Raw genomic sequence first — 13,675 nt, forward strand, 5'->3', positions numbered from 1 at the left:
TCCCTTAGGTGCTGTCTGTACCCCCTCAACCACAGCGCTGCTATACACTCCCTTAGGTGCTGTCTGTACCCCCTCACCCACAGGGCTACTATACACTCCCTTAGGTGCTGTCTGTACCCCCTCACCCACAGCGCTACTATACACTCCCTTAGGTGCTATCTATACCCCCTCACCCACAGCGCTACTATACACTCCCTTAGGTGCTGTCTATACCCCCTCACCCACAGCGCTACTATACACTCCCTTAGGTGCTGTCTATACCCCCTCACCCACAGCGCTACTATACACTCCCTTAGGTGCTGTCTATACCCCCTCACCCACAGCGCTACTATACACTTCGTTAGGTGCTGTCTGTACCCCTCACCCACAGCGCTACTATACACTCCCTTAGGTGCTGTCTATACCCCTCATCCACAGTACTACTATACACTCCCTTAGGTGCTGTCTATACACCTCAGTATATGCTGCACAAACATCAAGCAAGTCCATGAAATACCCAATGCCAGCTGAAGACGGCTGTCACAGCTGGGTGATGTGGTGTCTTTATATTGTAAGATAAGTCATCTTTGTTATTTTGTAAATGTATCATAATTATATATAATCTGGAGAAAGAACTAAAATCACTAAACATTGTGAACTTAAGGTGTGTACACATGGTGAGATAAATCTGTGAGATTTTGACTGTATAGTGAAAATCTTAAGGAAAGTTAGTGCATATCTCAAGGTGTTAGGCAGCTTGCGATACCGATTCGATCCTGATGCGCGCTCCCGCGGGGTCAGTATCGAAAGGCTAGATAGACTGTGCAGGCAAGTCAATCTTGACTATCTAGTGTACCATCTAGTACAAAGTATAGTCAAAATCGTACATAGACAAAATTGAAAGTACAGAGAGCCAAAATCTGTGCTATCTGTGTGCTGGGGAGTTCAAGGGAAATCACATAGTCAAAATCGGGGCATAGCAAGGATCTCACCGTGTGTACACACCTTTAGTTGTAGTATGAAGATTTGTTCCTAGTTAAAATAAACATGGATAATATTCTAGTATCATAAATGTTATTTTATTTCCAGCAGATGGACGCACAAGCATGAAGCCCTCTGAGGGATGTCATATTTTGTCTCCACATTTTAAAATAGAAGATAACATCACACAGAATTCTCCAGGAGAAATCCCCATTACTCTAAATATACATCCAGTATCTCGCAGTACAGATATATTATCTGATCCATCTAATTGTGAGGACTGTTCTCCAGCTAACTCCAATATTGCTGCACGCAGTACAGCTCACAGAGGGGATAGGTACTTTCCCTGTTCTGAGTGCGGGAAATGTTACACAAGGAAATCACGTCTTGTTGCACATCAGAGACGTCACATAAGTGAGGAACAATTTCCATGTTCTGAGTGTGGGAGATGCTTTACACAGAAATCGTATCTTGCTATACATGAGAGACTTCACACTGGTGAGACGCCGTATCCATGCTCTGAGTGTGGGAAATGTTTTCCAGCATCATCAAGTCTTGTTAAACATCAGAGAAGTCACACAGGTGTGAAGCCATTTTCATGCTCTGAGTGCGGGAAAGGTTTCACAATGAAATCCCGTCTGGTTCTTCATCACAGAAGTCACACTGGAGAAAAGCCATTTTTATGTTCTGAATGCGGGAAATATTTTACACAGAAATCTGGTCTTGATAAACATCACAGAACTCACACTGGTGTGAAACCATTTTCATGTCCTGAGTGTGGGAAATGTTTTTCACAAACATCACATCTTGTTACGCATCAGAAAATACATAATAAAAGATGAGCTGGTAGACGTGAAACGCAGTACTGCAAATATTGCAAAGGCTGCAAATTGTTTGGCTAATCATTTGTGTTTAAGTCCCAGCAATAGCAGAATGGTCAATATACAGTACCACCAGTAGACAAAACATTGGTATATTTTCCACACAGCAATCAACCTTTAACAAAGGGAGTATATATTACACAGCCATGGACAGCATGAGTGAACAGGGAAGGAAAGATGTCTGTGTGTTGCTAACCAAAAGCAAGTAGTCCTCCGTCTCCATGAACTCTAGCCAATAGCACTACGTGGAGACAGATTTGGAATATCAGACCATTCTGGAGAACATCACATCTTTCCTCTGAAAATAGTGATCAGTTGTGTGAACTCATGCCTGAATCAGGGAAGAATTGTTAATTCTCCAGTAATCTGGGATATTGGCTTTCGTGGCTGTACTCGGGTGTTTCCATAAAGGTGTAGCAATAAGAAAATCCAAAACTTATGATTGGTTGGTATCTCTGGACCTGATATCTTCTTAGAAATATCAATTACCATTTGCCAGACAAGTGATCTTGGGACCTATTAAATATGAGAGGAAGTTCCGGGTGAGATCCACATCTAAAACACTGATTTGGGTGACCAGGGAACATTTTATAAAGAACTCTAGGGCTCCTATACTTGTAGTGAGCTTCAATGACTGAACGTCTGTGGAAGCTAATGTGGGTAAGTTGATAAATCTTCTCCCATTGTTTAACATCATTATGAAGGTGGCATTCTTGTTGCCATTGGAGAGACAATATCAGAAGGGTACTAAAGAAGATGCTTCCCCAACAGTGTGTAAATGAAAGTCATGGTATGCTTAAGAAGAACCCTAGAGGGTATTTCCTCAACTTGTCTCTAATTGGGGAAAGTACATGTTGTTATATCTGACAGAAGATCCAGAATCCCTGCTCTGAAAGGCTCAGTCAGTCCGGTGAGAGACATCACATCAAAGACCGTTAATTAAGTACCATCAATTCAACTGGAGAGACTTTTATAAAAATCTCCTCCAAGGCCATATGGACCAGGATGGCTTTAAACTGTTGATAGCAAAGTGGACGTCATCTAGAGTTATGGGGGCAGAAAGAGAAACACAAATTTTGTCAAAAGGAAAACTTTTTGATTATTGTAATAGTCTCCTGACCGGTCTTCCAAAACATAGGCTCTCACCACTACAATCCATTTTGAATGCAGCTGCGAGGCTAATCTTCCTCGCTAGACGTTCATCGTCTGCAGATCCGCTCTGTCAGTCTCTCCATTGTTTTACTGACATACAAGGCTATTAACCAAACTGCACCAACATACATCTCTTCACTCATCTCAAAATATCTCCCTACCCGACCTCTCCGCTCTGCACAATATCTGCGTCTCTCATCCACACGCATTACTTGTTCACACTCAAAATTACAGGACTTTATCCGGGCTTCACCCACTCTGTGGAATGCCCTACCACGCACATTAAGACTCGGCTTTAGTCTCCAAACCTTTACAACGTTCCCTGAAAACTCACCTCTTCAGACAAGCCTATCAAATTCCAGACCCACCCACATAACCTTCAGTGCTTCCCTATCTAATTACATCCTCTCTGTACAGTATACATAATATCACATATCTTGTCTTTCTTTACTCTCACACCCTCCTGACACTTTGCGAACATTGCGGAGTATCATCATACAACCCATTAAGAACCTAGCAATCTGGTGGACCATTATGCAATAGGTAGCATCTATCCTTGTGTATCTATGGCTATTTCCCTATAGATTGTAAGCTTGCGAGCAGGGCCTTCCTACCTCTGTCTGTCTGTAATTTACCCAGTTTTGTTCTATTACTGTTGTTCTAATTGTAAATTGTAATTGTAAACGGAATATGCTGCGCTATATAAGAAACTGTTAATAAATAATAATAACTTAGCAGCAGAGGTGTATCTTGGGTTCTGAACGCCCCTGGCAAAGTAAGGGATTGGCATCAATCCAAGGAGTAAGAAAGGGGGAGACCGGAAGAACATGGGGAAATGGGAGGGAGACGGGAGGAAGAAAGGGGGAGAAAGGAGGAAGACGAGGCTTGACTGGAAGAACTTGTGGAGATGGCAGGAAGATGGGGGACATTGGAGGCTTCTCCACAACAGCAGCTGGTAACTGTCACATTAAAAAAAATATAATAATCTGTTTTCTCTGACGTCCTAGTGGATGCTGGGTACTACGTAAGGACCATGGGGAATAGCGGGCTCCGCAGGAGACTGGGCACTCTAAAAGAAAGATTAGGTACTATCTGGTGTGCACTGGCTCCTCCCTCTATGCCCCTCCTCCAAACCTCAGTTAGAATCTGTGCCCGGCCCGAGCTGGTTGCACACTAGGGGCTCTCCTGAGCTTCTAGAAAAGAAAGTATTTGTTAGGTTTTTTATTTTCAGTGAGATCTGCTGGCAACAGACTCACTGCTATGAGGGACTAAGGGGAGAGAAGCGAACCTACCTGCTTGCAGCTAGCTTGGGCTTCTAAGGCTACTGGACACCATTAGCTCCAGAGGGATCGAACACAGGCCCAGCCTCGGTCATCCGGTCCCGGAGCCGCGCCTGCGTCCCCCTTGCAGAGCCAGAAGCAAGAAGAGAATCCTGGAAATCGGCGGCAGAAGACTTCGGTCTTCATTAAGGTAGCGCACAGCACTGCAGCTGTGCGCCATTGCTCCCTATGCACACCACACACTCCGGTCACTGATGGGTGCAGGGCGCTGGGGGGGGGCGCCCTGGGCTGCAATTTGAGTACTTTACAATGGCGAACAGCACATAATATAGTCAAATAAACTATATATGTGCAAATTCCCCCGCCATAAACTACATATAAAAGCGGGAGAAGTCAGCCGAGAAAGGGGCGGGGCTATCTCCCTCAGCACACTGGCGCCATTTTCTCTTCACAGCTCAGCTGGAAGACAGCTCCCCAGGCTCTCTCCCCTGTAGTTTTCAAAGGGTTAAAAAGAGAGGGGGGGCACTAAATTTAGGCGCTAAACTGTAATGTAAAGCAGCTATAGGGAAAATCACTTGTCTTAGTGTAAATCCCTGATTAAATAGCGCTGTGGTGTGTGCTGGCATACTCTCTCTCTGTCTCCCCAAAGGACTTCTGTGGGGTCCTGTCCTCAGTCAGAGCATTCCCTGTGTGTGTGCGGTGTGTCGGTACGGCTGTGTCGACATGTTTGATGAGGAGGCTTATGTGGAGGCGGAGCAGGTGCCGATAAATGTGATGTCACCCCCTGAGGGGGCGACACCAGAGTGGGTGGATATGTGGAAGGTATTAACCGACAGTGTCAACTCCTTACATAAAAGGCTGGATGACGTAACAGCCGTGGGACAGCCGGCTTCTCAGCCCGCACCTGCCCAGGCGTCTCAAAGGCCATCAGGGGCTCAAAAACGCCCGCTACCTCAGATGGCAGACACAGATGTCGACACGGAGTCTGACTCCAGTGTCGACGAGGATGAGACTTATACACAATCCACTAGGGGCATCCGTTGCATGATTACGGCAATGAAAAATGTGTTACACATTTCTGACATTAACCCAAGTACCACAAAAAAGGGTATTATGTTTGGGGAGAAAAAGCAGTCAGTGCTTTTTCCCCCATCAGATGAGTTGAATGAAGTGTGTAAAGAAGCGTGGGCTTCCCCCGATAAGAAACTGGTAATTTCTAAAAAGTTACTGATGGCGTACCCTTTCCCGCCAGAGGATAGGTCACGTTGGGAGATATACCCTAGGGTGGATAAGGCGCTCACACGTTTGTCAAAAAAGGTGGCACTGCCGTCTCAGGATACGGCCGCCTTGAAGGAGCCTGCTGATAGAAAGCAGGAGGCAATCCTGAAGTCTGTATATACACACTCAGGTACTATACTGAGACCTGCAATTGCCTCAGCATGGAGGTGTAGTGCTGCTGCAGCGTGGTCTGATACCCTGTCAGATAATATTGATACCCTCGACAGGGATACTATTTTGCTAACCATAGAGCATATTAAAGACGTCGTCTTATATATGAGGGATGCACAGAGGGATATTTGCCGGCTGGCATCCAGAATTAATGCAATGTCCATTTCTGCCAGGAGGGTATTATGGACCCGGCAGTGGACAGGTGATGCTGATTCTAAAAGGCACATGGAGGTTCTGCCTTATAAGGGTGAGGAATTGTTTGGGGATGGTCTCTCGGACCTCGTATCCACAGCAACAGCTGGGAAGTCGACATTTTTACCTCAGGTTCCTCACAGCCTAAGAAAGCACCGTATTATCAGGTACAGTCCTTTCGTCCTCAGAAAAGCAAGCGGGTCAAAGGCGCTTCCTTTCTGCCAGAGGCGAGGGAAAAGGCTGCACCAGACAGCCAGTTCCCAGGATCAAAAATCTTCCCCCGCTTCCTCTAAGTCCACTGCATGACGCTGGGGCTCCACAGGCGGAGCCAGGTGCGGTGGGGGCGTGTCTCCGGAACTTCAGCGACCAGTGGGCTCGCTCACAGGTGGATCCCTGGGTTCTGCAAGTAGTATCACAGGGATACAAGCTGGAGTTCGAGGCGACTCCCCCTCGCCGTTACCTCAAATCAGCCTTGCCTGCTGCCCTCAGAGAAAGGGAGGTAGTACTGGCGGCAATTCACAAGCTGTATCTTCAGCAGGTGATAATCAAGGTACCCCTCCTTCAACAGGGACGGGGTTACTATTCCACAATGTTTGTGGTACCGAAACCAGACGGTTCGGTGAGACCCATTCTAAATGTAAAATCCTTGAACATATATATAAAAAAGTTCAAGTTCAAAGTACCTCAGGTTTGTGGTACAGGACTGTCATTACCAATTCCAGACGTTGCCGTTTGGTCTGTCCACGGCACCGCGGGTATTTACCAAGGTAATGGCCGAAATGATGATGCTCCTCCGAAAGAAGGGAGTCATGATTATTCCGTACTTGGACGATCTCCTTATAAAGGCGAGGTCCAAAAAGCAGTTGCTAGTCAGCGTAGCACTATCTCAGGAAGTGCTGCATCAGCATGGCTGGATTCTGAATATACCAAAGTCGCAGCTGATTCCTGCGACGCGTCTGCTGTTCTTGGGCATGATTCTGGACACAGAACAGAAGAAAATCTTTCTCCCGGAGGAGAAGGCCCAGGAATTATCATCTCTGGTCAGGGACCTCCTGAAACCAAAGCAGGTGTCGGTGCATCACTGCACGCGAGTCCTGGGAAAGATGGTAGCTTCTTACGAAGCAATTCCCTTCGGCAGGTTCCATGCAAGGACTTTCCAGTGGGATCTGTTGGACAAGTGGTCCGGATCGCATCTCCAGATGCATCGGTTAACCACCCTGTCCCCGAGGGCCAGGGTGTCTCTGCTGTGGTGGCTGCAGAGTGCTCATCTGCTCGAAGGCCGCAGATTCGGCATACAGGACTGGGTCCTGGTGACCAAGGATGCAAGCCTCCGAAGTTGGGGGGCAGTCACCCAGGGAAGAAACTTCCAGGGACAATGGTCGAGTCAGGAAACTTCCCTACACATAAATATTCTGGAACTAAGGGCCATTTACAACGCCTGAGTCAAGCAGAACCCCTGCTTCAAAACCAACAGGTTCTGATTCAGTCAGACAACATCACAGCGGTCGCCCATGTAAACCGCCAGGGCGGCACAAGAAGCAGGGTGGCAATGGCAGAAGCCACAAGGATTCTTCGATGGGCGGAGAATCACGTGATAGCACTGTCAGCAGTGTTCATTCCGGGAGTGGACAACTGGGAAGCAGACTTCCTCAGCAGGCACGACCTCCACCCGGGAGAGTGGGGACTTCATCCAGAAGTCTTCCAGCTGATTGTAAACCATTGGGAACGGCCACAGGTGGACATGATGGCGTCCCGCCTCAACAAAAAGCTAAAAAGATATTGCGCCAGGTCAAGGGACCCTCAGGCGATAGCTGTGGACGCTCTAGTGACACCGTGGGTGTACCAGTCGGTTTATGTGTTCCCTCCTCTCCCTCTCATACCCAAGGTACTGAGGATAATAAGAAGGAGAGGAGTAAGAACTATACTCATTGTTCCGGATTGGCCAAGAAGAGCTTGGTACCCAGAACTTCACCTGCTGCAGCAGGGGCCCTGTCTGTTCCAAGACTTACCGCGGCTGCATTTGACGGCATGGCGGTTGAACACCGGATCCTAAAGGGAAAGGGCATTCCGAAGGAAGTCATTCCTACGCTGATTAAAGCTAGGAAGGATGTGACCGCAAAACATTATCACCGCATATGGCGGAAATATGTTGCTTGGTGTGAGGCCAGGAAGGCCCCAACGGAGGAATTTCAGCGGGTTGATTTCTGCACTTCCTACAGTCAGGGGTGACTATGGGCCTAAAATTGGGTTCCATTAAGGTCCAGATTTCGGCTCTATCGATTTTCTTCCAAAAAGAACTGGCTTCACTGCCTGAAGTTCAGACATTTGTTAAAGGAGTGCTGCATATTCAGCCCCCTTTTGTGCCTCCAGTGGCACCTTGGGATCTCAACGTGGTGTTGGATTTCCTAAAGTCGGATTGGTTTGAGCCACTTAAAACCGTGGAGCTAAAATATCTCACGTGGAAAGTGGTCATGCTGTTGGCCTTGGCTTCGGCCAGGCGTGTGTCAGAATTGGCGGCTTTGTCATGTAAAAGCCCTTATCTGATTTTCCATATGGATAGGGTGGAATTGAGGACTCGTCCCCAATTTCTTCCTAAGGTGGTATCAGTGTTTCATTTGAACAAACCTATTGCGGTGCCTGCGGCTACTCGGGACTTGGAGGATTCCAAGTTGCTGGACGTAGTCAGGGCCTTGAAAATCTATGTTTCCAGGACGGCTAGAGTCAGGAAAACTGACTCGCTATTTATCCTGTATGCACCCAACAAGCTGGGTGCTCCTGCTTCAAAGCAGACTATTGCTCGCTGGATCTGTAGCACGATTCAACTTGCACATTCTGCGGCTGGACTGCTGCATCCTAAATCTGTAAAAGCCCATTCCACGAGGAAGGTGGTCTCTTCTTGGGCGGCTGCCCGAGGGGTCTCGGCTTTACAACTTTGCCGAGCTGCTACTTGGTCGGGTTCAAACACATTTGCAAAATTCTACAAGTTTGATACCCTGGCTGAGGAGGACCTTGAGTTTGCTCATTCGGTGCTGCAGAGTCATCCGCACTCTCCCGCCCGTTTGGGAGCTTTGGTATAATCCCCATGGTCCTTACGGAGTACCCAGCATCCACTAGGACGTCAGAGAAAATAAGAATTTACTCACCGGTAATTCTATTTCTCGTAGTCCGTAGTGGATGCTGGGAGCCCGTCCCAAGTGCGGACTCTCTGCAATACATGTATAAAGTTATTGCGTAACTAAAAAGTTTTGTTATGAGCCATCTGTTCATGAGGCTCATTATTGTTTTCATACTGTTAACTGGGTATAGTTATCACAAGTTGTACGGTGTGATTGGTGTGGCTGGTATGAGTCTTACCCGGGATTCCAAATCCTTTCCTAGTAATGTCAGCTCTTCCGGGCACAGTTTCCCTAACTGAGGTCTGGAGGAGGGGCATAGAGGGAGGAGCCAGTGCACACCAGATAGTACCTAATCTTTCTTTTAGAGTGCCCAGTCTCCTGCGGAGCCCGCTATTCCCCATGGTCCTTACGGAGTACCCAGCATCCACTACGGACTACGAGAAATAGAATTACCGGTGAGTAAAATCTTATTTTTGTCAGGTGAACAGGGAGTTCTGGCAGTAACGGGAAAAACCATGAGACCACAGGGGGATAGGATGAACGTAGGTGGAATAACAGGCGGAAAACTGGAAAAACCAGGGAGATAAAGTCCTCGGTGTCAATAGCAGGTATACAGAAGAGGTGGAGAAGGGTGGGGAGGAGAGAGTGTGCCTGCCTGTGTCTGGCTGGTGTATTTTCATGAGTCACTGGCTCATTATTGTTACTGCTAATGCCACCGTCTTCAAGCGCCTTTATTGCGATGCGCACCAGTGCAATGCACCGTCAGCACCACCAGGATTTCCGCCTCTGACTCCCCCAGCCTAACCATGTAGTTACAGCAGACTGCTGGACAGCTTGTTGACGTGGCTCACCTCACTAGATGGGACGCCAGCAGATTCACTACCCCTTGGCCACGGGTGGCACCCCTTTGTGAGTGCCATCCTGGCCAAGGGGTAGATACACCCCTGCTTGGCAATGGTATTGTATGATGGATAAGTGCTGCATGTATTTCTCTTGTGACCTAGAGGATGCTGGGGTCCACATTAGTACCATGGGGTATAGACGGGTACACTAAGAGTTTGAGAGTGTGGGCTGGCTCCTCCCTCTATGCCCCTCCTACCAAACCCAGTTTAGAAAATGTGCCCGGAGGAGCCGGTCACAGCTAGGGGAGCTTCATAGGAGTTCTTTTAGTTGTTTTTTTCCCCCGTTTTTTTTTTAGAGTTTAGGCACATGGAGGCTGCTGGCAACAGCCTCTCTGCTTCGAGGGACTAAGGAGGGGGGAGTAGTGTCCGCCCTGCGGGGTCTGAGCCACTATCTCCGCTGACAGGACACTGAGCTCCTGAGGGGATTGAACGTTCGCCGCCACAGGGGATCTCTCATCCCAGCAGCATGCCGCCGCCACCCCCTTACAGAGCCAGAAGATCAGTGGCGAGATAGTCACTGGCCCCCCTCGCAAGCAGGGAGCTGGTGTGAAGATGGCAGCAACAGAGTAGGGAGCGCAGTACTAACTGCGCTCCGGGGCTCATTGGTACATGGTGGGGCGCCCTGAGCCAGCACCTACACCCTCCACTGTCCAGCAAGCCTGTCAGGATCCCAGGATCGCTGCCAGCACTTTTCCTCAGGCCAGTATAAACTTCAGCAGAGCAGGAAGCAGCACCATGAAAGGGGGCGGAGCTTCGCCTCAGAGCGGACCCAGCAGTGTTCAGCGCTGTCCCTCCAGATCAACTCAAGCTATCTTGTACGGTACCAGGGGGTTGTAGAAGAAGGGGGGGGCTGTATATCTATACTGTGTAACCTATTAAGGTGCACAGTAAGCGCTGGGTAGGGGTTTCTCTATATCTTGAAGCGCTGTGTGTGGGTTGGCTCCAATCTCTGTATCTCTCTTGCCATTCTTGGGGGTGAAACTCTGTCTAATCCTCCCGTGTGTGTGGAGTGTTTGTTTGTCTCCATAAAACTATGTCCAGAGGTTAATTCCTCTTAAGAAGATCTCATTCCATGTAATCAGGATTGCACTCTTTTAGCGCAGATCCCTGCAAGGGAGCCTGAGTGGTTAACCTCTCTTTTGGGTATGATCTCTGAGATTTCTACTAGGGTTGCACAAACTGAGACTACAACTCAGTTTTTACAGAACTCTATGGTAGTTTCACCCGGTTGTGTTCCTTCAGGGCCCCCTAACGTACACTCTCAAAAACATGCTCTTGCCCAGATTATGCAAGATGACACGGATACCAATTCTGACACGGCAGACGGTGATGGGGATGTGCTACGGGGGGCGGCATCTCTTGCAAAAGGGGTGGGTTAATGATTGAGGCCATTAGAGATGTGTTGAACATTACTGACACAACATCTGAGCAGGTTGAGGTGGCTTACTTCACAGATACTAAGAAAGTCTTGCTTACCTTCCCTGCGTCTAAAGAATTAAAAGCTATATATGAAAAATCCTGGGAAAACCCGGAGAAAAAATTACAGATCCCAAGAAAGGTTCTGGTTGCTTTTACCTTCCCTGAGGAAGATAGAAAGAAATGGGAAAACCCACCCATAGTTGACGCATCTGTTTCCAGACTGTCAGAGAAGGTGGTTTTACCTGTCCCGGGATATACCGCATTAAAAGAACCAGCAGATCGCAAGATTGACACTACGCTCAAATCCATTTACACGGCTTCAGGGGCAATACTGAGACCTACTATTGCCTGTGCATGGATTTCTAAAGCTATAGTAAAGTGGTCAGGCACGTTACTTGAGGACTTGGATACAATGGATAAAAGTGACGTTGAATTATTTTTACGTAACATACAGGATTCTGCAGGATTTATGGTGGAATCCATGAAAGACCTGGGTTCGATGGCTGCAGGGATATCTTCCATGTCTCTCGGCTCGCAGGGGACTCTGGCTGCACCAATGGTCTGCCGACGCGGAACAGGAGAGGGGTGGACAACCTACCCTAAACAGGTCAGGCTCTATTTGGGGACGCGTTGGATGCGTGGATTTCCACGGCAACTGCGGATAAGTCACCTTTTCTTCCCTCAGCTGCGCCTGCTACGAAGAAACCATTTTCTTCAGCTACGACACAGTCCTTTCGGACGGCTAAACCAAGAAAGAACAAGCCGTCTAACACTGTCTTTAAAAAATCCAAAAAACCTACTACTGCAGTTTCCCTGGACCAGAAGCCTGCTTCTGGTACATCAAAATCCTCAGCATAACGGTGGACAGCACGGCCTGGAGGAAGGGCCGGTGGGAGCGAGGCTCAGACGATTCAGCCACGTTTGGATGTCGTCCGGCCTGGACCCCTGGGTACAGGATAGTGTGTCCCAGGGGTACAAGCTGGAGTTTCAAGAACTCCCGCCTCACCGATTCTTCAAATCATTCTTACCAGCATTGCTGGCAGACAGGGCTATCCTACTGGAAGCCATCCAAAAATTGGAAAAGTCACAGGTCATTGTACCAGTTCCACCTCAGATGCAGAACAAGGGTTACTATTCGAACCTTTTTGTGGTACCGAAACCGGATGGTTCGGTCAGACCAATTTTGAATTTGAAAATGTTGAACCCCTGGATATCAATGATGCATACCTCCACATTCCGATTTGGCTGCCACATCAGGCTTATCTCCGATTCGCACTGTTAGACTGTCACTATCAGTTCCAGGTACTGCCATTTGGCCTCTCCACGGCACCGAGGGTGTTCACCAAGGTGATGGCAGAGATGATGGTTCTCCTCCACAAGGGAGTAAACATATTTCCATACCTGGATGATCTGCTGATAAAGGCAGTGTCCAGGGAGAAATTGTTGCAGTCCATTGCTCTCACGACTCGACTACAGAGATCACAGTTGGATCCTTAACCTTCCAAGATCACATTTGGAACCGACAAGGAGATTATTTTTCCTGGGGATGATCCTAGACACGGAAGTGCAGAGGGTATTCCTCCCGGTGAAGAAAGCGTTGGTGATACAATCAATGGTCCGGAATGTCTTGAAGCCTGCCCGGGTATCTGTTCATTAGTGCATCCGCCTTCTGGGGAAGATGGTTGCCTCCTACGAAGCTCTACCGTATGGAAGATTCCATGCTCGACCCTTTCAGCTGGATCTCCTGGACAAACGGTCGGGATCTCACCTGCACATGCACCGGAGGATACGTCTCTCACCAAAGGCAAGGATTTCGCTCCTCTGGTGGCTGCAAATGCCTCACCTTCTGGAGGGCCACAAGTTCGGAGTTCAGAACTGGATCCTTCTAACCACGGATGCAAGTCTCAGAGGTTGGGGAGCAGTCACCCAAGGGGAAACCTTCCAAGGAAGATGGTAAACTCTGGAAGCCGTTCTTCCAATAAACATTCTAGAACTAAGAGCCGTGTACAACTGTCTTCTTCAGGCGGCACATCTTCTACAAGAACGGGCCATTCAAGTACAGTCGGACAATGTAATGATGGTGGCCTACATAAACCAACAGGGAGGAACAAAGAGCAGAGCTGCAAAGTCAGAGGTGACAAGAATCCTCCTCTGGGCAGAAAGGCACACATTGGCGCTGTCAGCGATCTTCCTTCCAGGAGAATGGGGTCTCTATCCGGAGGTGTTCACGTATGTGACCAGTCGTTGGGGCGTGCCTCAAATAGACATGATGGCCTCACGTCTCAACAAGAACCTTCGGAGGTACTGTTCCAGGTCAAGAGACC

At 48.3% G+C, this 13,675-nt stretch overlaps 1 protein-coding gene across 4 annotated transcripts in view; it reads left to right on the forward strand.

The window, feature by feature from the left end:
- Positions 1-3,699, forward strand: part of LOC135057058 (oocyte zinc finger protein XlCOF8.4-like) — a 146,190-nt gene extending 142,491 nt beyond the window's left edge. For 3 of the 4 annotated variants that reach the window (XM_063962946.1, XM_063962949.1, XM_063962948.1), the window contains one exon: positions 1,069-3,699. In XM_063962946.1, the coding sequence (XP_063819016.1) occupies positions 1,069-1,802 (734 nt within the window). In that variant the 3' untranslated portion in view covers positions 1,803-3,699. The remainder of the gene's footprint in view (positions 1-1,068) is intronic. The other variant, XM_063962947.1, reaches the window with a different exon arrangement.
- Positions 3,700-13,675: the final 9,976 nt, after the last annotated feature.

This window comes from Pseudophryne corroboree, chromosome 3 (assembly GCF_028390025.1).
Source record: "Pseudophryne corroboree isolate aPseCor3 chromosome 3, aPseCor3.hap2, whole genome shotgun sequence".
NCBI lineage: Eukaryota > Metazoa > Chordata > Amphibia > Anura > Myobatrachidae > Pseudophryne > Pseudophryne corroboree.